This window comes from Scyliorhinus torazame, chromosome 5 (assembly GCF_047496885.1).
Source record: "Scyliorhinus torazame isolate Kashiwa2021f chromosome 5, sScyTor2.1, whole genome shotgun sequence".
In the NCBI taxonomy this organism is placed as follows: Eukaryota; Metazoa; Chordata; class Chondrichthyes; order Carcharhiniformes; family Scyliorhinidae; genus Scyliorhinus; species Scyliorhinus torazame.
The window spans coordinates 163,385,620-163,409,604 of record NC_092711.1 but is presented as its reverse complement, the minus strand read 5'-3'; the positions used below and the strand labels follow the sequence as shown (position 1 = coordinate 163,409,604).

At 48.8% G+C, this 23,985-nt stretch overlaps 1 protein-coding gene across 6 annotated transcripts in view; it reads right to left on the bottom strand.

Annotated features, from left to right (window-relative positions):
• LOC140420374 (uncharacterized) overlaps positions 1–20,455 on the bottom strand; it is a 36,570-nt gene extending 16,115 nt beyond the window's left edge. The window contains exons 1-3 of one of the 6 annotated variants that reach the window (XM_072504383.1): positions 20,146–20,455; positions 19,847–19,926; positions 6,633–7,930 (exon numbers count right to left, since the gene is read on the bottom strand). In XM_072504383.1, the coding sequence (XP_072360484.1) occupies positions 6,796–7,572 (777 nt within the window). In that variant the 5' untranslated portion in view covers positions 7,573–7,930; positions 19,847–19,926; positions 20,146–20,455 and the 3' untranslated portion in view covers positions 6,633–6,795. Of the gene's footprint in view, positions 1–415; positions 1,424–1,964; positions 2,019–3,516; positions 3,739–6,632; positions 7,931–19,846; positions 19,927–20,145 lie in introns of those variants that run through there. The other 5 variants (XR_011946323.1, XR_011946325.1, XR_011946326.1 and 2 more) reach the window with 5 other exon arrangements.
• Between the last annotated feature and the right edge of the window lie 3,530 nt (positions 20,456–23,985).

Genomic DNA, 23,985 nt, shown 5'->3' with positions numbered 1-23,985 from the left:
ATGTTTCTATAAGATCCCCCCCTCATCCTTCTAAATTCCAACGAGTACTGTCCCTGTCTACTCAACCTCTCCTCGTAATCCAACCCCTTCTGCTCTGGGATTAACCTAGTGAATCTCCTCTGCACGCACTCCAGTGCCAGTACGTCCTTTCTCAAGTAAGGAGACCAAAACTGAACACAATACTCCAGGTGTGGCCTCACGAACACCTTACACAATTGCAGCAGAACCTCCCTAGTCTTAAACTCCATCCCTCTAGCAATGAAGGACAAAATTCCATTTGCCTTCTTAATCACCTGTTGCACCTGTAAGCCAACTTTTTGCGACTCATGTACTAGCACACCCAGGTCTCTCTGCACAGCAGCATGTTTTAATATTTTATCATTTAAATAGTAATCTCTTTTGCTGTTATTCCTACCAAAGTGGATAACCTCACACTTGCTGGTGTCTCAGCAGAAGTGTTGACCGAGTGAATCCCTTCTCACACACGGTGCAGGTGAATGGCCTCTCCCCAGTGTGAACTCGCTGGTGTGCCTGCAGATTGGGTAGCTGAGTGAATCTCTTTTCACAGTCAGAGCAAATGAACGGCCCCTCTCCAGTGTGAATTCGCTGGTGTCTCTGCAGGTGGGATAACCGAGTGAATCCCTTCCCACAGTCAGAGCAGGTGAACGGCCTCTCCCCAGTGTGAACTCGGTGTGCCTGTAGGTTGCTTATTTGAGTGAATCCCTTTCCACACTGAGAGCAGGTGAACGGCCTCTCTCCGGTATGCAGGAGCTGGTGTGTCAGCAGATGGGATGAGATTCAAAACATCTTTGTGCAGTGGGAGCAGCTGAACGGTCTCTCCCTAGTGTGAACTTGTTGGTGTGTCAGCAGTCTGGAAGAAGTACTGAACCCCTCCCACACGTGGAGCAGGTGACTGGCCTCTCCCCGACATGGACTGGCTGGTGCTTCTTCAGATTAGATAACTTAGCGAATCCCTTCTCACACTGAGAGCAGGTGAACGGCCTCTCCCCAGTGTGAATGCGTCGATGAGTTTCCAGTGCTGATGGGAATCTGAATCCCTTCCCACAGTCCCCACATTTCCATGGTTTCTCCAGGGTGGGGGTGTCCTTGTGTCTCTCCAGGTTGGACAATCAGTTGAAGGCTCACACAGATCTCCCCGCTGTTTTTTTCAGGCTGTGTAACTGGTTAAAGCTCTTTTCAGTCAGTGCTCTGGAACACTCTCATTCAGGTATGTATGTCTCAGTGAGTTTCCAGTCACACTGATGGTTAAAACCATCTGAAGCAGAAAGAATAGACTAAACTTTTTCCTTCTCGATTCAAAGGCCGATGATATTCAAGTCCCAGTGAATTGAGTGAATCTGTCAAATCGAGACGCGAGGTTTGGTTTGAGATTTCTGTCTGTAATTCTTCCTCTTCTGATATCCTGTAAGAGGAGTTTACAAAATACATCATTGTCAGTATAGGATAGAGATTCAGAACAGACATTTCTGGTTTCTATGGTCCTCTCTCATTTCCCCAAACCTGTAAATCGCCATCCCACACACACCCTCCATTCTCACTCTGCTGTATCTAATATTCACCCTCCCAATTCTCCTGAAGGTGCTGATTCAGGCTGATTGACAGATCCATGCTCACTGCTTCCTGTCCAGGACAAAGAGACCTGGAAATCTTCAAGCGGACTGCCAGCCTAACGGAAATATGTAACAGGACTAAAATTGTGTTTAATGTATAGGATTGTTCCAGTTGGTTAAGATATAGGAGGTAGTGATTGATCATGAGCTGGAATTTTCTGCCTATGAACGTCCTCAAGCAGAGATGATCAATAATTTCTAACTGAATTAGATGGACGCTGCAGGGTTACTTTTGTCAATAATAAAGATTATTATCCTCCTGTAACCAAAGACTATCCTCCTCACTATTTACCACCACCAATTTTCACACAATCCGGGAATATACTTAGAGACCTGGGCCAACCTTTGCAGAGTCTGCACCCTCCCTGGATTCACTTCCTTTTCCTTCAGAACCAGAGTCCTTCCGGTCTTCCAACTGCTCCCATTGGTCAACACCTCAGCAGAAAGGTCAGGAGGTGGGATCTTCCTGCACATGTGCAGCTTCCCATCGCTCCCAAATTCATGCGCAGTCCGGGCCGCCCGCCCGGCGAATGGAGCGGTTTCACCACCGCAGGGGATTATGGGGGCTATGACCGCCATTACTCATCCTGAGTCCAGTCTCCAAACTCCTTGGAATAGGTTGAAATGGGGGGGGGGGGGGGGGGGGGGGGCGCACGAATGACCCCACCCTGACACACAGTACATATGGGTAGTCAGTGGAGTTGATTGTGGCGCCCCCTTAGCAAAACAGCTTGTTAATTTAAGGTGTAAAGATTTCGACGCCTGGGTGAAATATTTTTTGGGGGGGAGGAGGGGGAGGGGAGGGGAGGGCACAATAGATTAGTGTGACACTGAACTAGAGAGTCAGCGCCTTCAGGGGAGGAGATTTTGGGGGAAAGCAGGAGGAGATAATGGGATGAATTAGTGTTGAAATCAATAGGAAGGAGAGAATATCTGGGGAATGAGATGTAGAATTTGTGTCACATCACGGTCTTGGACAACCTTCATGAAACTTTCTTTTACAATTTTCCTGGAATATCCTTGACGTATTTTATTAAGTCAAATGTGCTATCAAAGAGGGCAGCACGGTGGTGCAGTGGTTAGCACTGCTGCCAACGGTGCTGAGGACCTGGGTTTGATCCCGGCCCTGGGTCACTGTCGATGTGGAGTTTGCACATTCTCCCCGTGTTTGCATGGGTTTCACCCCCATAATCCAAAGATGTGAGGGTTAGGTGGATTGGCCACATTCAATTGCCCCTTAATTGGAAAAAATATAATTGGGTACTCTATGTTTTTTTTAAATGTGCTGTCCAAATGAAAATTAATGTTTTATTGAGGACGGCCACTTGAACTCCCCGACTACTCCCAAACACCAAGTACCTGTTCATGAACAGTCTGATTAACTATCTAATTCATACAACCCAGCCCACCCATTCTCAGTGAGTCTTCATTTCTCAATGTTCACAATGAGTAGGCTTGGTCACTTTTCTCTCCTCAAAATACAAGACTGATGGGCTAATTGAGGTCATTAAAATTATCAAAGCTTATGATAAATACAGTGGATGTTTCCCACTTGTAGGGGTAAGAGCAAAACTTAATTCAGGAGAAACGTCTTTCCAGACAGTAATGAGAATGTGGAACCCACTACCAGTGAGTGGAGGTGAATAACATTGATACATTGAAGAGGAAGCTGGATGAACACATGAAGGAGAAATAAACAGACGGACACACTGATAGAGTCAGATGGGAAAGCATGGGAGGAGGATGAAGTGAAGTAGAAATACTAGCAGAGATTGGTTGGGCTGAATGGCCTGTTTCTGTGCTGTATATTCAATGTAATTTAACCTGGTATTGCCTTTAACTCTGACATAGTCCATTCCAGGCTAAAGAGAGAAGTTTCACTCACAGAACGTTTCAGATCATTGTTTCCAGCTATTGTCCAATCAATGCCTTTGTCAGTCTGGTGTCTCAGTGAGTTGCTGAGGTAATAAATTCAACTACAAACATCAAATGTGATGTCTTCTGATATATCTTTGAAGAGCAGATCTTTTTCAAGTGGACTGAATTGGTTATATTTTCTCGGTCACAGTCCTTTCCGGCAACAATTATTTTTTATCAGTCTTATTTAAATTATGGAGTTTGTTTTATACAGTAAGAAGTCTCACAACACCAGGTTAAAGTCCAACAGGTTTATTGGAAATCAAAAGTTTTCGGCGCACTGCTCCTTCATCAGGTGAAGTGAGCAGTGCTCAGAAATCTTGTGATTTTAAATAAAGCTGTTGGACTTTATCTTGGTGCTGTGAGACTTCTTACTATGCCCACCCCAGTCCAACGCCGGCATCTCCACATGTTTTATACAGGACAAAGCACCAGCTTGTTGAGTACCCCGTCCACCACCCGAAACAGTGACTCCCTTGACCTCCAGAGCACAATGGTAGCATTGTGTGTACCATCTACAAGATATTTCACGGTACCACAGTGATAGGGCAGGGCATTAGCACAATAATAGGGGCAGGACGTTAGCACAGTAATAGGGGCAGCACGGTAGCACAGTGGTTAGCACAGTTGTTCCACAGCTCCAGGGTCCCAGGTTCGATTCCAGGCTTGGGTATTGTTTGTGCGGAGTCTGCACATCCTCCCCGTGTGTGCGTGGATTTCCTCTGCGTGCTCTGGTTTCCTCCCAGAGTCCAAAGATGTGCAGGTTAGGTGGATTGGCCAAAGTAAATTGCCCTTAGTGTCCAAAAAGGTTAGGTGGGTTTACGGGGACAGGGTGGAAGCGTGGGCTTAAGTGAGATGTTCTTTCCAAAGCCAGTGCAGACTCGATGGGCTGAATGGCTTCCTTCTGCACTGTAAATTCAATGATTTATGAGCTCACCAGGGCTCCTTCGACATCACCTTCTAAACCCATAACCTTGACTGTCATGAAGGACAAGGGCAGCAAACTCATGGGAACAGCACCAACCACTCTGTGTGGCAGCGAGCTCCACATTCTCACCACTCTTGTCCTTCTCTTCTCCTTCATCTGTTCATCCAGTCTCCCCTGATCCTTTGCTTTGTTGTGAGTTTTCTGTATTTAACACGAAAGTACTTGGAAATGAGTAATTTCCACAACACGTGCTTTTACAGAGCAGCATGACGAGGAGAGAGTCTCTCCCATGGAATTGAAATTCACATCAGCAACAAAATGCAATCGGCATGAAAAATGCCTCCACAACCGAGCAACTTAATTGAGAATACAGACCCTGGGATTTCAAGATGAAACCCCTTCATCTCTTACATGACTTATCAAAGTCCGTAATATATTTATCCATGGATGACCACCTATTTCCTGAAATCTATCAAAGGTTAACAATGCTTCATATGCTTCCAACAACTCATCTTTTTTATACGACTTATCCAAAACGGTAATGGAATATCCAATCAGTTTTCAGTATCCAAATCATTCTCAACGAATTCCGAAAATACTTTCCTCATAACCTTGTATTTTGCTGTTAATGATGAAGCCAAAGCCCTATCCAGCACCAAAGTTTAGTGTTGATCCTCTGCTACCATGTTATTCAAAATAGTACCTTACAATAGCAGGTTAAAGTCCAACACGTTTGTTTCCAATCGTTTCATCAGGTGACTTGCCTGATGAAGGAGGTGTGCTCCGAAAGCTAGTGATTCGAAACAAACCTGTTGGACTTTAACCTGGTGTTGTAAGACTTCCTACTGTGCTCACCCCAGTCCAACGCCGGCATCTCCACATCATTCAAAATAATGTCTGCAGAGGAAGAATCGATCGAAAGCTGAGTCGTACTTTGAACAGGTTTATTTCTAAAACAACAGAAACGCAGATACTCTCCCAGTTCCCCACCCTCACCCTTATCCCATCTACCCTATCCCCACCCTCCCACGCCCAGTTCTCCTCCCCTGAAGGTGCTGACTCTTTCCTAATGTTCACAATTAAAGGGCTGGTTTCCCCAGGAGATGGCTGACATTTGAGGGGGCAGTAAATTAATATCAGAGAGAGAAATTTCTACTGTTGTTATATGGTACAGATTAGATCTATCATTGATGGTTCTGTAATAAAATATATTTGTTATTATTTCTAGTTTTGTGATGTAGTTGTGTATCTATGTTTTATTTTTCCAGTCATAGAGTGATTATAGCACAGAAGGAGTCTATTCATTAATTTGAAACCATACCGAATCTGCTGAGCAAACCAGTCAGTACAATTGTACCTCTATATCCATGTTCCCTTGTAAGTTTAGTTCCTTCATGCTCCCAAGCTATTTCATTTTGAAATCAATAATCATCGCAGCTTCCACCAACCTCATAGGCAGGAAGTTAGAAGTCCTGACAACTCGCTCCGAAATAAAGTTTCTCCCGCACACCCATCTCTAATCAAGCAATACAGTTCGGCTGCACAGTGGTACAGCTGCTCACAATGCCAGAGACACAGGTTCGATTCCAGCCTTGGATGTGACTTGGGTGACATATCCTTTTGGTAATATGGTGACCAGAATTGTCAGCAATATTCCACGTGTGGCCTAACTAAGGTTCTGTACAGCTGCAGCATGACTTGCCAATTTTTATACTCAATGCCCGACCAATGAAGACAAGCATGCCGTCTGCCTTCTTAGCTCCTTATCCACCTGCGTTGCCACTTTCAGTGATGTTTATTGTAATTTCCCAATCTACCACAACTTGCCCCTCAGACCATGACAGTTTCCCTCTGCGAGAAACACCCAGATAAATTAGGCAAAAGAACCATGTAACCACCGTAGCCCATCTTCATGGCAATGTGGCTGCTTTGGGAACTAAATATCTTCCAACATGCAGACACCTTTTCATTCTGTGCTCCTCGTCACACATGGAACCAGGTAATCGCAACGAGGCTCAAAAATGGTCAGCCCACCGGAGGCAGAGGTGTTAGACCGGCCAGTCCAGCAGAAAGAAACCCTCCAATCATCACCATTCACCAGATGTCAGAATGAACAAAATGCAGCCCTGGATGTCAGTGAGAGCAGAAACAATCACAACGGAGCCAACATCTGTAATTTATTGTGAACTTGTTGGAGTCACAACAAGTGTGATGAATCACAACCCCCACCCCACATTGAGAGCAGATGAATGGTCTCTCCCCAGAATTAACTCACTAGTGTCTCCGTAGTTGGGACGGATCATTGAATGTCTCCCCTGCTCAGAGCAGGTGAATGGCTTCTTCTAGGTGTGAACTCGCTGGTGTTCCTGCAGGGCGTATGGATATCTGAATCCCTTCTCTCACTAAGAACAGGTTAACGCCGTCTCCCCTGTGAACTCGCTGGTGTCTCCGCAGGTTGGATAACTGAGTGAATCCCTTCCCACACTGAGAGCAGGTGAACGGCCTCTCCCCAGTGTGAACGCGCTGGTGTATCTGCAGGTTCGATGAAGTAGTGAATCCCTTCTCACACTGAGAGCAGGTGAACGGCCTCTCCCCAGTGTGAATTCGCTGGTGTTTCCGCAGGTTCGATGAAGTAGCGAATCCCTTCTCACACTGAGAGCATGTGAACGGCTTTTCCCCAGTGTGAACTCGCTGATGTATCTGCAGGTTCGATGAAGTAGTGAATCCCTTCTCACACTGAGAGCAGGTGAATGGCCTCTCCCCAGTGTGAAGTCGCTGATGTTTCTGCAGGCTCTTTAAAGTAATGAATCCTTTCACACACTGAGAGCAAGTGAGCAGCCTCTCCCCAGTGTGAACTAGCTGGTGTGTCCGCAGGCTCGAAGAAATAGTGAATCCCTTCTCACACTGAGAGGTGAGCGGCCTCTCCCCAGTGTGAACCTGCTGATGCGTCCGCAGGTTCGATGAATCAGTGAATCCCTTCTCACACTGAGAGCAAGTGAACGGCCTCTCCCCAGTGTGAATGCGTCGATGAGCTTCTAGCTGAGATGGGAATCTGAATCCCTTCCCACAGTCCCCACATTTCCACCGTTTCGCCATGTTTTGGGTCTCCTTTAGTCTCTCCAGGTTTGACAATAAGTTGAAGCCTCGTCCACACAAAGAACACGTGTACGGACTCTCCCCGCTGTGAATGGTGTGATGTTTTTTCAGGCTGCGTAACTGGTTAAAGCTCTTTCCACATTCAGTGCTCTGGAACACACTCACTCGGGTGTGTGTGTCTCAGTGCTTTTCCAGTCACACTGATGGTTAAAATCTTTTGAAGCCGACAGAACAGACAAACATTTCTCCTTCCAGATTCAAAGTCCGGTGATATTCAGCTCCAAGGAATTGAGAGACTCAGTCAGATCGAGACGTGACTTTTGAGATTTCTGTCTGTAATTCCTCCTCTTCTAATATCCTGTAAAAACAATTTACAAAAGACATCACTGTCAGTACAGGATAGAAATTCAGAACAGACAATTCTAGTTCCTAGAGAACATTCTTTCCTCTCTCATTCCCCAAAAGCTGTAAATCTCCATCCCACACACTCTCCCTCCATTCTCACTCTGCTGTATCTGTTGCAGGGGCTATTTACCACAGGGCTAAATCACTGGCTTTGAAAGCAGACCAAGGCAGGCCAGCAGAACGGTTCAATTCCCGTAACAGCCTCCCCGAACAGGCGCTGGAATGTGGTGACTAGGGGTTTTTCACAGTAACTTCATTGAAGCCTACTTGGGACAATAAAACAATTTTCTTCTTTTCTTCTTCTTCTAATATTCACCCTCCCAATTCTCCTGAAGGTGCTGATTCAGGCTGATTGACAGATCCATGCTCACTGCTTCCTGTCCTGGTCACAGAGATCATAACAAATAGGAGCTGCAGTCAGCCATTCGGCCCATCAAGCATGCTCATTTATTCTGTAGGATCATTGGCTGGTCTATGTCAGCAACATTCTCAGTGTTATTGACCAGAGGCTGAGTGTGCTGGCTTAATATCTGTGAGCTCAGGAGGCCGAGCTGTAAAACACCAAGGAAAGGATCGACGATCCTGAGGAGGGAATCCTGAATGTTGAGCAAGATGCCTCCTCGGGGAGGCAAGAATTAAATCCTTGGAAAACCGGCTGAGTGATGTGGTGGACTCCTGGAAAACTTGGAGAACCGAGGGTCAGAGAAAGAATATCCGAGTCGTCGGCCTGCCAGAAGGTGTGGAGGGTAAGGCTCCCATTGGGTTCTTCGAGGACCGGCTGCCACATTTTCTCAAGCTGGATGTGAAGCCTGGGTGTTTCAAATTAGAAAGGGCCTCGGATCCTGTCTTTGAGTCTGAGGGATAGTTTTCATCCCAGGCCTGTAATCATTCACTTCCACAACTTGAAAGATCACCAGAGGGTCCTGGAGACGGGCAAGGTGAGGTGGGACCTGGCTCCATGAGGAAGTGAGGATTTTTCGGCAGCCACACAAACGAAGCATCGAGGCTTCAATGAAATCTGAAGGGAACTCAAGGCCGCGGGAGTGAATTATGTCGCTTTATAGGTCCAACGCCGGCATCTCCACATCAAGAAGGGTGTTGACCGTGGCACATTACGAGATCAAGTCTTTCGATAATCCGACTACTGTCTTGGTCTTCGCTAAATCCTTGAAGGGCAAGGATAGGAGCGATGATTTGCAGCTCAGACTAACTCAGGCTCTAATCTGAACTCTTTCCCTATCATGGTGTTGTTGTCTGAAATTGTTATCTTTTATCCTGTTGAAGGGAGTTGTTATTCTGTGAGAGCCGATTGAATGTCTTCTTCTCCTCGAGTGTTGCAGGGACTCGGATTATCTTATCTCAGTTATGGTAGATGTGCCGTGTGCTGATTATCCATCATCTTTCTTCTATTATCCGAGCGGTAATCATTTTTTATAAAAATATATTTTTATTCAAATTTTTAACATATTTTCAACACGGGTCACTTCCTTCCCCTTACAGAGAAAAGAAAAACAAAGAACACATAAGTAAACATCTTACAACTACATCGCGAATTCCCCCAAGATACAAACCCCCCATTAAGCAATAATAAACACAGTAGTAAACACAAAGTACACCCTCCCGGGTTGCTGCTGCTGCTGACCACCTCCGAGAAAGTCTAGGAACGGTTGCCACCTCCTGAAGAACCCCTGCACCGACCCTCTCAAGGCAAATGTTACCCTCTCCAATTTAATGAATCCTGCCATGTTGCTGACCCAGGCTTCCACGCTTGGGGGGCTCGCATCCTTCCACTGCAGCAGAATCCTCCGCTGGGCTACCAGGGACGCAAAGGCTAGAATACCGGCCTCTTTCGCCTCCTGCACTCCCGGCTCATCCGATACCCCAAATAGTGCTAACCCCCAGTTCGGCTTAACCCGGGTGTTCACCACCTTAGAACAGTCCTCGCAATGCCCCTCCAGAACCCATCCAGCACCGGGCACGCCCAGAACATATGGACGTGATTTGCTGGGCCCCCCCGAGCACCTCCCACAACTGTCCTCCACCCCAAAGAACCTGCTCAGCCTCGCCCCTGTCATATGCACTCTGTGAAGATCCGAGCATTAATCATGGCAGAACCGAGTGGCGCCATTGCCGAAGGGTGGGTGTTGAGGTCTTCACGGCTGGGTCTAAAATGCGGGAGGGACATTCGATCCCCAATCCCTTGTTGGCCCTTCTTTTCTTCTCATTTTGGAGAAGGTATCCTGAGGGTAACGACAGTCTGGCCGTGGGGTTAATCCTTCGGGTCCTCAGTCTTATTGAGGAATGTCCCCTTGGATCTATTGTGGTGGTGATTCTTTTGTATTTTTGTTATTTTGGGAGGGTTTATGTGTTGCTAACTTTATCCTACTCTGGTACAGACGGGGCTTTTATCTGTGAAAGGAGTAGTTTGGGGAAACTTTGGTGCCTGTGGTGGAAAGTGAGTTGGAGGAGGGGGTAATAGGGCACGCCCGATTGTGGTGTGAAAATCTGTTCCTGTTCTCTCTGTCGTCTAGCTAATGGTAGCAGTTAATCTGCAAATTTTCTCAGGGAATGTATGGGGCATCCATCACCCTATCAGAAGGAAAAAGATCCTCTCCTTTCTTAAGGAGAAAATTGACATAGCTTTTGTTATAACCTGCCTGTTTACCATTGGCTGGAGACTAATGACAATCCCATAATCCTGTGGGAGTATGAGCTTCCCCAATGAGGGGGCCGGAGAAATCATTAGCAGATTCCCTGTATAAATAAAGCTGGCTAGTTTGGAACCAGCCAGGAAGGAGTGAGCAGCAAGCAAAGTTGCTGCTATTGTGTATATATATATTATTGTAAATAAATGTTATTTCTTTGTATCCTTAAAACTTGTGCTGGATTCTTCGTGGCCCTCGCAAAACTGGCAATGAGGGTTAAAGTGAATAGCTGTCTACACTGCTGAAGCCACCTCCCTGGATTTTTGTTGGATACAGGTTGGAAGTTATTTTCTATTACACCATGTATGGACGTTTGGATGTTTTTGATGCTGCGCTGGAAAGCTGGAACCAGTATGCACAACGGATGCATTACTATTTCCGGGCTTCCAATATCACCGAAAACGAGCGCCAGGTGGTCATATTGCTCACCGCCTGCGGCCCGCATATGTTTGGGGTGATTAGGAGACTTACGTACCCACCTGCGGCAGACACCAAAACGTTTGATGAACTTGTGAACTTAGTGGGCAACATTTTTTTTTTTTTTTTAATATATTTATTAAAGTTTTTTAACACAACTTTTCTCCCTTCCTCCCCCCCCCCCCCCCCCCCCCCCCCCCGTAACAAAAAAAAACGAGAAATCGCACAGAGCAAGATGTATACATGGCAAAATGATATATTTACACAGCTTTGTACACTGGCCCTCACCCGTACATGCCAGTTTCCCCAACCCTTCATGTTATCTCTTGCTCATCCACCCTCCCAGGCAGTCCCCCCCTCCCAGGACGTCCCCCCCCAAAAAAAAGGTTGCTGCTGCTGCTGACCAACCTTCCTCTAACTCTCCGCGAGATAGTCTAGGAACGGTTGCCGTGGGGCAACATTTTAACCCAACCCCGTCCACGATAGTCCAACGTTATCGGTTTAATACCGCTGAGAGGACCCCAGGAAAATCCCTTGCCGACATTCTATCCAAGGCTACGCAAGATTGCGGAGTACTGTGACTATGGTGAGACCTTGTCAGAAATGTTACGAGACCGTTTGGCTTGCGGTATTAACAATGCGGCCACCCAGAGAAAGTTGATAGCTGAGCCAACATTGACTTTTCAACATGCCATTCAAATAGTATTGTCACGAGAGAGCGCAGAATGAGGAGTGCAAGAGCTACAGGGAATGGAGGTGCATGTCTTGGGGCGCAACCACCCCTTCCGTCCAAAAACGTCCCCCAGAACTCCTGCGGTACCTTGGGCGAGGCGACGTCCGGATCGACGCCAGTGGCTGTTGGACATTCCTCCCCGAAGGGAGCCTTCTCCAGAACCAATGGATGAGGAGCCATGTCCATGTCAGACATCGGACGCCGGTCTGGGGGCGCCAGAGGCGCCGTCTCTCTGACCGAAACTGGGACCAGCCCAGGGGCCGTACCTTCTATGTGGATGAACCTGCGGCGACTACTCCTGAGGATGTGGAGACGGAGGACGACTGCCTGCAGCTGCATTGTGTGGCAGCTCCCCATGTGGCCCCTTTAAGGTGACAGTAAGGGTCAATGGTCACCCGCTTGAGATGGAGTTGGACACTGGCACAGCGGTCTCCGTGATCGCCCAGAGGACATTCGACCGCATGAAGCAGGGTATACAGACCCTTACATTAACTGACACACAGGCCAGGTTGGCCACCTACACGGGGGAACCATTGGACAGCGCAGGAACTACGATGACCCCTGTTGTTTATGGACGCCAGGAGGGGCGTCTCCCACTTATCGTGGTGCGCGGCCATGGGCCCAGCCTGTTGGTCAGGACTGGTTGCGCCATTTGCTCTTGCAGTGGCAGCACATCCTCCAAACAGTTTCTGGAGGGTTGACTGAGGTGCTAAGACGATACCCAGATGTATTCCAGCCCGGGTTGGGGAAAATAAAAAGGGCCATAGCCCATATCCAAGTTGAACCAGGAGCCACGCTGCACTATTTCCGGGCCCGCCCGGTGCTTTACGCCTTGCTCGAGAAGGTAGAAGGGGAGCTCACTTGTTTGGAGACTTTGGGTATTATCAGGCCCATCCGTTTCGCTGATTGGGCAGCACCAATTGTACCTGTAATGAAGCCAGGTGCCACAGTTCGCTTGTGCGGCGACTATAATCTTAGTGAATACGGCTTCCCGACTCGACCAATATCCAATGCCTCGCATAGAGGATCTCGACGCGAAGCTTGCAGGCGGACTCTCATTCACAAAATTAGACATGAGTCACGCCTATCTACAGTTGGAGCTGGACCCTGCCTCCCGACCATATGTAACAATTAATATACACCGGGGCCTGTATGAATATACACGTTTGCCCTTTGGAGTATCCTCTGCCTGCGCTATTTTTCAACGCGTTATGGAGTGCATTTTGAGAGGTTTACCGCGTGTCGCTGTCTACTTAAACGACGTTTTGATTACAGAGACGTGGGAGCAGAAACATTTGAAAATTCTGGAGGCTGTCCTCAAGATGTTTTTCGGAGGCTGGAGTCCGTTTACGTCGCACAAAGTGCGTCTTTCAGGCGAAGGAAGTAGTCGACCTGGGTTATCGGGTGGACCGCGAAGGTTTGCACCCCGTTGCAGAGGTGCGCACTATTCAACAGGCCCCCGCCCCGACTGACACTTTGCATCTTCATTGTTTTCTCGGCCTCGTAAACTATTACGGGAAGTTGCTCCCCAATCTGGCAACTACGCTGGCCCCGTTGCACCTTCTGCTAAAGGAAAATCACACCTGGGTTTGGGGTCAGCCGCAAGAAACCGCTTTCCGGCGGGTAAAGCAACAATTGTCGTCGTCTGGGTTACTAACCCACTATGATCCTGGAAAGCCTTTGCTCGTCACATGTGATGCATCCCCGTATGGTATTGGGGCCGTCCTACCCCACAAGATGGAGAACGGGGCCGAGCGGCCGATAGCTTTTGCCTCCCGCACATTGACTGCAGCGGAAAAAAAGTACGCGCAGATCAAGAAGGAGGGCCTGGCAGTGGTCTTTATGGTGAAATGTTTCCACCAGTATGTGCATGGCCGCCACTTCACTATCGTGACTGATCATAAGCCTCTGCTGGGACTTTTCAGAGAGGATAAGCCAATACCGCCCATTGCTTCCGCACGGATCCAGCGCTGGGCTTTGTTGCTCACTGCATACGAGTATTCTCTGGAGCACAAACCAGGAACGCAGATAAAGAATGCCGCCGCACTGAGCCGATTGCCTTTATCGACCAGCCCCATGTCGACCCCCACTACCGGTGAGGTGGTTGCAACCCTAAATTTTATGGACACCTTGCCTGTCACGGCATCACAGATCTGCGAGTGGGCCCAGACAGAGCCAGTCCTGTCAAAGGTTTGGCACATAGTCCTGAGTCCTGTATTGTCGGCAGCATAGACAGCTCCCAGGCGAGTTGCAGGCATTTTCGTCCAAGCTGTCAGAATTCAGCGTGGAAGACGGCATCCTCTTGTGGGGGACGCGTGTGATTGTCCCGGAAAAAGACAGGAGCTGATACTAAGAGACTTACTTGCACAATGGGCATCCAGGTGTGACCAAAATGAAAATGTTGGCCCGGAGTTATGTCTGGTGACCAGGCCTCGACACCGACATTGAGAAGGTGGCCCAAAACTGCTCCATTTGCCAGGAGCATCAGAAGCTTCCGCCGGCCGCGCCTCTACATCACTGGGAATGGCCAGGGCAGCCTTGGGCGCGCTTGCATGCGGATTTCGCCGGCCCTTTTCAAGGATCCATGTTCCTTCTATTAATCGACGCCCAGTCTAAATGGCTAGAGGTGCACAAGATGCTGGGCACAACGTCCTGCGCAACAATTGAGAAGATGCGATGGTATTTCAGTATGCATGGCCTCCCCAAGGTGGTCACGGATAACGGCACTCCATTCACAAGTGAGGAGTTTGCGAGGTTCATGAAGATGAACGGCATACTCCATACCCGCACTGCCCCTTACCACCCAGCTTCAAATGGGTTGGTGGAGCAAGCAGTGCAGACATTCAAACGAGGCCTAAAGAAGCAGTCTTCCGAGTCAATGGACACGAGACTGGCTCGCTTTTTGTTTTCGTATAGGACCACCCCCCATGCGGTGACTGGGGTAGCTCCCGCAGAAATCCTAATGGACCGGAGACTTTGCACCCACCTTAGTATGGTTTTCCTGGACATTGGCGCAAAAGTACGCCGCACACAAGAATGACAGGGACAGGGATTTTCTCGGCATCGGCCGATTCGGCAGTTTGCACCCGGTGACCCAGTGTTCATTCGGAATTTTGCTGATGGTGCCCAGTGGGTCCCTGGCGTAATCTTTCGCCAAATGGGCCCAATATCTTAACAGGTGCAAGCCCAGGGTCGTCTCCAGCGCAAACATGTAGACCACGTTCGGTCCAGAAGACTATCCCTTCCAAAGATTTCCCACCACCAGAGCTCATTTCCACAGCCACAGAGACCAGAGACAATGGAAAGTAGCCCTCACAATCTTCCTCTGGTGCCTCACTCAAAGCCTGCGCAGGTCGTTACAGAACTGCGTGGAGATAGAGACGCCGAGATGATGGAGGCAGCAGACTCTGACTCCGAGATGGAGACACAGGACTCATCAGAGGGGGAATCATCGGGTCCACGGGCCTTGGATGTACAACCGTTACAGCGTTCATCACGGAAGCACCGGTCTCCGTCTCGTTACACACCGCCCGATCCAGCGCCTTGTGCAAATGGTGTCCGGCCAGTGGCAAAACGAGTCCGGCGCCCTCCTTCGCCAGGGTCTTCGGTGGATTCCTTGGACTTGGGGGGGGGGGACGACAAACACTTCAAATTGAGGCGGGATTGGGTGGGGCAGGACTTTTCACCTCCTTCATCAAGTAGCAGGGGTGTGGCGATCCTTATTAATAAAAATATCACATTTAAGGTTGAAACCTGCACCAAGGACAAAGGAGGTAGATATGTGATCATTCGAGGTTCGGTGCATGGAGATGTTGTTTTAATAATGAACGTTTAGGGATCCCCGAATTACTCCCCGGAGTTCATTATAAAGGATTTTGTGGATTTTGCAGAGTTAGCTTCAACTAACTCTTTTGTGGTTGGTGACTTCAACTGTCCCTTAAATCCGCTGGTAGATAAGCTCCCGGTTACCAAGACCCCCCCCCCCCCCCACGCTGCAAGCTAGGGTGTTGGCCTCGGCTTGTGAGGAGGTGGGTTATGTGGATGTTTGGAGAACTTTGCACCCGAGGGGCGGAGATTTTACCTTCTTTCCAGCCCCACATCAATGTCATGCTAGAATCAACAATTTGTTTGTGCCGAGGACGATCCCACACCTGGTGTCCACTTGCACCACAGGGAGCATCGTAATCGCAGACCTTCCCCCGTTTGTCTGGAGTTTCTGCTCGAGGGCTCACCCCCAGGTCGAGAATGTGGAGGTTTGGAGCCTCCCTGATAAGAGACATTTCATTTACTACACACTTTACGGAATAGTTTGAGTTCTTCCTTTCGGTTAACTTGACCCCTGGTATTTCCCCCTCCATTTTGTGGGAGACGTGTAAAGTTTATACTCGGGGGGCTGATCATTTCTTACCCTGCTAGTAAAAGGTGCAGGATGCTGGAGAACTAGCGGCATCTGGAGTTTTGTTTGGCGAAAGCAAATAAATCATATGGAGGGCCCGAGTCAGCTATTGTTGAAGGAGGTTAACACGGCAAGGGCGGCTTTGGGTTAACACGGCAGGAGCGGCTTTGGGCTCCCGATTGTCTCAGCAAAAAAGTTGGACGTTTGCGAGGCAGAAGTTGTACGAGTTTGGGGAATAAGCTGAGCAAATACTTAGCCTGTTTGACAAAGAAAAGTTACCTCTGTTCGGCTTGGGAGAGGGAAATGGGTCATGAAGACAAACTTGGATTTCAGGAATTCTTTGCAGGATTATACAAGTGTGAGCAGTCTGGTGATGTGTTGGTGGGTGTGGAACATTTTTTCTCTTCCCTGAAGCTTCAGGAGGCCTCAGAAAGCCAGCGTGAGGCTCTTAATGCTCCCCTTTCTAGGGCAGAGTGTCAAAGGCCATGAAGGAGCTGCAGTCAGGTAAAGTCCCGGGACCAGATGTCTGTGGGTGTGAGTTTTATCGGGGGTTTGAGGATTTGTTGTTGGACCTGTTGGTAGATATGTATTGTCACTCTTTTGACTCTGGGATGCTGCCACCGTCTCTTCGTGAGGCTAATATCTCTTTGATTCTGAAGGTGGACAAGGACCCAGAGGAGTGGACCTCTTATCGCCCAATCTCTCTTTTGAATGTTGACTTGAAACTGCGATCTTATATTTTGCCGATAAGGCTGGAGGACATCCTTCCGACAATCGTGTGGGAGGACCAGACTGGGTTTATACGGGGAAGATTTTCCAGTAACAATGTTGGAAGGTTGCTGAATGTGATTCAGGCTTTGCAGAAATGTGCATTGGATGGGCTGCTGATCTTCTTCGATGCAGAGAAAGCTTTTGCTCGAGTTGAGTGGAATTATCTGGTGTATCCGCTGCGAGGCTTCGGGTTGGGTGAGGATTATAATGAGTGGATTCAATTGTTATATCACATACCGGCAGCGGCAGTGCTTACCAATGGTATAAGGATGTCACATTTTGAGCTTCAGAGAGGGACTAGACAGGACTGCCCTCTGTCCCCCTTGCTGTTTGCGTTGGCCATTGAGCCCTTGCCGGAGGATATTAGATCGGATCCTCAGATATCGGGACTTGAGGGTGTGGTGAGGCAGCACAAGATCACTCTGAGTGTGCACATGACAGGCTGCTGTTTGTATCGAACTCCAGTGTTTCAGTCCCGGCCTTTATTGGAGTAGTGGATAGGTTTAGTGGCTTCTCTCGTATCGAGATCAATTTTACTGAGTTCGAGCCCATGTCGGTGGGGAGGGGTTGAGGGGTAAGCCCCCTCCTCGTGCTAACTTCCCCTTCAGATGTCCCCCCCCACACCATGCCATTTAAAAACCTGGGAATGTCAATGTCCCCCTCTTTCAGACAGCTATATGGGGCCAACTTTCCACAGCTGATGGTGGCTATTAGGTGGGACCTTGCCCGGTGGTCGGCTCTTCCGATTTCATGGCGAGGGAGAATCGCCTTCATTAAAATGAATGTGTTGCCCAGACTGTCCTACCCTCTGCAGATGCTGCCTATACTGCTGTCGACCAGAGTCGTTAGGGAAATTTATCAAATCAGGGCAGGACCTACTCAGTTAATGGTAGGGAGTTGGGGAGACTTACAGAACAAAGAGATCTATGTGTACAGGTTTATAGCTCCTTGAAGGTGGAGTTGCAGGTGGACAGGGTGGTGAAGAAGGCATTCAGTATGCTAGGTTTTATTGGTTAGAATATTGAATACAGTAGTTGGGATGTCTTGTTGAAGTTGTACAAGACATTGGTAAGACCACACAGGGACTACTGTGTTCAGTTCTGGTCACCCTATTATAGAAAGAATATTGTTAAACTAGAAAGAGTGCAGAAGAGATTTACCAGGATGCTGCCATGACTTGATGGTCTGAGTTATAAGGAGAGGCTGGAACATTTTTCCCTGGAGCGTAGGAGGCTTAGGTGTGACCTTATAGAAGTCTATAAAATAATGAGGAGCACAGATAGGTATATAGTCAACATCTTTTCCCTAAGGTAGGAGTCTGGAACTAGAGGGCATAGGTTTAAGGTGAGAGGAGAGAGATACAAAAGAGACCAGAGGGGAAATTTCTTCACACAGAGGGTGGTGAGTATCTGGAATGGCTGCCAGAGGCAGGTACAATTTTGTCATTTAAAAAGCAGTTAGACAGTAACAAGGGCAGGGTGGGTATAGAGGGAAATGCTGACAAGTGGGACTAGCTTAGTGACAGAAACTGGGCGGCATGGACAAGCTGGGCCGAAGGGCCTGTTTCCATGCTGTAAACATCTATGACTCTACCTGGAACAAAAAGAAATATCGCCTCAAGTTTGTTAAGCTCCAATCACCAGGAGCTAAGGGAGGGTATGGTCTCCTGAAAATTAGGCTTCATCAATTGGGCTCTCGTCTTAGGGATTGGGTTAGGATGGAGCCAACATTCATCAGGCTCAATACAGAAGCAGACCAGTCAGTTCTCCCTCTATCCAAAACTGGCAGAGGCTGATTATGGAATGCATTTCCATTCAATTTTTAATGTCTGTAATTCATTCTGAGTCTGATGCATTGGGTAAAGTATGGGACTCCCATCTCAAATACATAGGCTCTAATTTGACTGACTTGCTCCTCCTGGGCTTCCATGAGTGAATTCAATTTAACTTAGGCTGGGAGTAGGGCACAGTGGTTAGTACTGCTACCTCAGCTCCAGGGACCCAGGTTCAATTCCAGCCTTGGGTGGCTGTCTGTGTGGAGTTTGCATATTCTTCTTGTGTCTGGGTGTGTTTCCTCCGGGTGCTCCAGTTTCCTCCCACTGTCCAAAGATGTGCAGCTAAAGTGGACTGGTCACGCTAAATTGCCCCTTAGTGTCCAAGATGTGTAGGTTAGGTGGGTTGACCATGATCAATGCACCGGGTTACGAGGATAGGATGGGGAGTGGGCTTCAGTTAAATGCTCTTTCTGAGGCTCAGTGCAGACTTGAGGGGTGAATGGCCTTTTGCACTACAGGAGTTCTATGTCATCTATGTTGTGTCATTCATTTTAATTTGATTATGCTGTTAGTCTGTAATATTTTTGGGTTTACAAACTGAATTGTTATCCTCCGTTTTTATATAATCTTACCTTCTTCCCCCATTCACTATTTTAACCTGTTAATCGGTTGTTCAATTAATCCATCATTTCATCTCGAGGCTCTGGTCCCTCAAATATCCTGTTCCAAATTAATTCTGCAATGTGTTGCTTGTATTTATATTGGCAATGTCTCTTGTTCCGCTTTGGGCCCATTTTCCACCATTTTTTCTGTTACTCTGTTGCGTTCATTGTTTAAAACATGATTTTAAAAAATAACAATTTATTAAAAATCTGTCTAACTCATACATGAATATATTCAATGACCCCCACACCCCACTGGTCCCTGTGGAAGAGAAATCCAGAGACTAATAACCCTCTGAGGGAAGAGATGACTGGTAATATGTAATGTAGCGACAGTACAATATTACAAGGCTCGAAATAATAATAAATGTACTTTGTTAGAGAACTATAAATAATATATCTAATCTGTACCATATAACATGAGACATGTCTCTGTCCGACAATAATCTACTGTCTTCTTAAATGTCAGCAATCGCCTGGAGAAACCAGCCCTGTAATTGTGAACAAATATATGTGTCAAGCTGAGGGAGCAAAGGATGTCAATGTCTTTATGAGAGAGAGAGAGAGAGAGAGAGACCTGGGCCAAGCTTTCCAGAGTCTGCACCCTCCCTGGATTCACTTCCTTTCCCTTCAGTTGCTGCAAGTTACCAATTGAAGGTCAGAATGAGAAACGAAATGGAAAGGGGGAGAAAAGAAAGTGTTTTACTCACAGATGTTGGAGAGAGGAGGGGGTTTCCGTCTGTGCGAGGCCCCAGTTTTGCTCATTGTCCAGCTTCCGCATTCAGACAACGGGGGAGCTGATTGGATGGTGGAAGAGAGTCCTTCCGGCTCACCAACTCTTCCCATCGGTCAGCAACCTTCCGGTGCACCCATAGGAATCCGCGGTGACGTCTCACGGTCCCAGTGCGGAGGCCCGGCGGGCGGATACAGCAGCTCCGCCCCACTCCCCGAGACAAGGTTTCCAGGCAACCGGCTGACAACTCCGGCCAGAGCGAGAAGCCTGTCGGCGATCTGCCCCCGGCCTTTGACTGCGCATGTCCAAGAGAGAAGAGCGGTTGCGCATGTGTGAGGGAAAGCCCACCCCCTGACCTTCCTGCTGAGGTATTGACCAATGGAAAGAGTTACGACCGGAAGGACTCTGGTCCTCCAGCCAATCAGCGCGAGCGAGAAAGAGCTTTCCTCCTGTCTCCAACATCTGGGAGTAAAACACTTTCTTATCTCATTCTCACCTTCAATTGGTCACTTGCAGCAACTGAAGGGAAAGGAAGTGAATCCAGGGAGGGTGCAGACTCTGGAAAGCTTGGCCCAGGTCTCTCTCTCTTAAAGACATTGACATCCTTTGCTCCCTCAGCTTGGCACATTTATTTGTCTGGCTAAAAGGATGGTCTCTTATATAATGTCCACTATCCCCTGCAAGACCCCTGACGCTCTCAGTGCCATCGCCAATGGTCCTATAGCCAGGGCAGTCCCTCCGTGCAGCCTGAAATAATCTGAACTCACCTGGTTTGTTTGTATAAATGCCACTGGTGCCTGGTATAACAACCAGACCCAGTCCACAAAACCCTGCCCAAATCCAAACCGCCCCAGGACCTCCCACAAACAGTCCTGCTCGATAAAAGCCTTCTCGGCATCCACGGCAACCACCACCTCTACCTTTCGTCCTTCTGGAGGTACCATGATCACACTGAGTAACATCCTGATCTTGGCCGCCAGATGCCTCCCCTTCACAAACCCCGTCTGGTCCTCCCCTGTCACCCCGGGACACAATGCTCTATTCTCAAGGCCAAGATCTTAGCCAATAGTTTGGCATCTACAGTTAGCAGTGAGATCGGTCTGTATGACTCACATTGTTCCGGGTCATTTTTATGCTTCAAATGAGAGAGATCGAAGTCTGTGACAACGTCGGGGGACGGGGGGGGGGGGGGGGGGGGGGCACTTCTAGTTCCCTTGCCTTGTTCAAGTCCCTTACTAGCAGCAGTCCAAATACACCAGGGGCTGTTTAGCACAGGGCTAAATCGCTGGCTTTGAAAGCAGACCAAGGCAGGCCAGCAGCACAGTTCAATTCCCATAACAGCCTCCCCGAACAGGCGCCGGAATGTGGCGACTAGGGGCTTTTCACAGTAACTTCATTGAAGCCTACTTGTGACAATAAGTGATTTTCATTCATTCATTTCATACTCCCGAGAATTTCTAATAACCCGTCCGGACCCGGGGCCTTGCCCGATTGCATCGCTTCAAGCCCCTCCACCGCTTCTACCAGTCCAATTGGGGCCCCCAGGGCCTCCAACAGCTCCTCATCCACCTTCGGGAACTCCAACCCCTCTAAAAACCACCTCTATGAGTTCCGACTCAAACAGCTATAGAAGTCCATAAACACCCCATTCACCCCCGCCGGGTCCAAGACAATATTCCCTCCCACGTCCTTCATTTTCCCGATCTCGCTCGCAGCCTCCTGCTTCCTCAACTGGTGCGCTAGCATCCTGCTCGCCTTCTCCCCATGCTCATACACCGCCCCTCTCACCCTTCTCAACTGCCCCACCACCTTTCCCGTAGATAGAAGCCCAAACTCCATCTGCAGCCTCTGCCGCTCCTTTAGCAGCCCTGCCTCCGGGGCATGAAATGAAAATGAATGAAAATCACTTATTGTCACAAGTAGGCTTCAATGAAGTTACTGTGAAAAGCCCCTAGTCGCCACATTCCGGCGCCTGTTCGGGGAGGCTGTTACGGGAATTGAACCGTGCTGTTGGCCTGCCTTGGTCTGCTTTCAAAGCCAGCAATTTAGCCCTGTGATAAACAGCCCCAGTTTACATATCTCTACATATCTCTTATCCACCTGCAGCATTTCTTCCACTAGCCTTTCTATCTTCGCCTGCTACGCCTTCTCCCTCTGTGCCCAATTCAAAATAAACTCCCCCCTGACCACTGCCTTTAGTGCCTCCCATACCTTACCTGCCGAGACCTTACCCGTGTCCTTTATCTCTACATATCCCTGGATGGCCTTCCTCACCCGCTCACACGCCTCCTCCTCCTCCGCCAACGACCTCACTTCCAGCCTCCATTGCGGGCGCTGGCCCCACCTTTGCTCACCCGCAGGTCCACCCAGTGCGGGGCATGGTCTGTCACCACTATTGCCGAGCACTCAACATCCACCACCATCCCTGTCAGCAGCGTCTTATCAAAACAAAAAACTCCATTCGGGAATACACCTTGTGCACATGGGAGAAGAATAAAAATTCCTTCGCCCTCAGTCTCCCAAATCTCCACGGATCCCCCCCCCCCCCCCCCCCCCATGTTCTCAATGAACCCCCTTAGCTCCTTCGTTGCTGCAGACACCCTCCCGGACCTCGACCGATCCAGTCTCGGATCCAGAAAATGAGCCGATTCGAGTCCAGGTCGGGGATCCTCCCCAGCACCTGCCTCATAAATTCGACGTCATCCCAGTTCGGGGCATAGATGTTCACTAATACCACCGGCATTCCCTCTTGGGCCAGACAGCAGCCTGCGTCCCGCACCTCCTCAGGCCCGCTCTCGGGCACCCACCGTCATCGATCCTCCTCCTATCACTTTTTAGAAGCCCGTCCCCAGTTCATTCCCCCCCCTCCACCCCCCCCTCGCAAACCCCCTAAACAACAGTCCAACCCCCATCCCCTCACTAACCACCTGCTCACCCCCCACTGCGCTTCTGTGAACTATCCCGCTCAGCTAGCCTGGAAGCCCTCGCCCAAGGCACCTAGCATCCTAGCACCCCCCAGCCATCCTGGTGCAAACAAAACAACCCCAGCCAGACCCAATCGAAGAGAACAACCCCCCCACCAAAGAACAGAAACAAACCTAAAGCAAACCAATGGTCCCAAACACAGTATAACAGTGACCCAACCCAACCCCAGAAACACAGCGCAAAAGGGGGGGGAATGTCAGAATTATGGGGATATTAGAGGAATTTGGCCAGTTCTCAGGTTACAAACTGAATATGGGCAAGAGTGAGGTTTTTGTGATCCAGGCAAGGGGGCAGCAGTGGAGACTGAGGGAGTTTTAGGTACCTGGGGATTCAGGTGGCTAGGAACTGGGGTCAGCTTCATAAATTAAATTTGGGCAGGGTGATTGAGCTAATGAAATGGGACTTCCGTAGGTGGGACGTGCCCCCGCTGTCATTGGCGGGGAGGATACAGACTGTGAAGGTGACAGTCCCCCCGAGATTGCTGTTAGTTTTTCAGTGCCTCTCAATCTTCATCCCCAAGGCATTTTTTCGGAAGATGAACGCGGCGATCTCGGGTTTTATATGGGCCGGGAAAGCCCCGAGGGTGAAGAAGGTCCTTCTTGAGCGGGGGCGCGGGGAGGGGGGGTTTGGCCCTCCTGAACTTTATTAATTATTACTGGGCAGCTAATATATCAATGTTTAGGAGATGGGTAGTGGGAGGGGTCGCTGAGGGAGCAGGTGGAAGTGGCACATTGTAAGGGCACGAGCTTGAAGGCTTTGTTAATGGCGTCTCTGCCATTCTCGCCGGCTCTGTACTCCACAAGCCCAGTGTTAGTGGCAGCCCTGAGAGTAT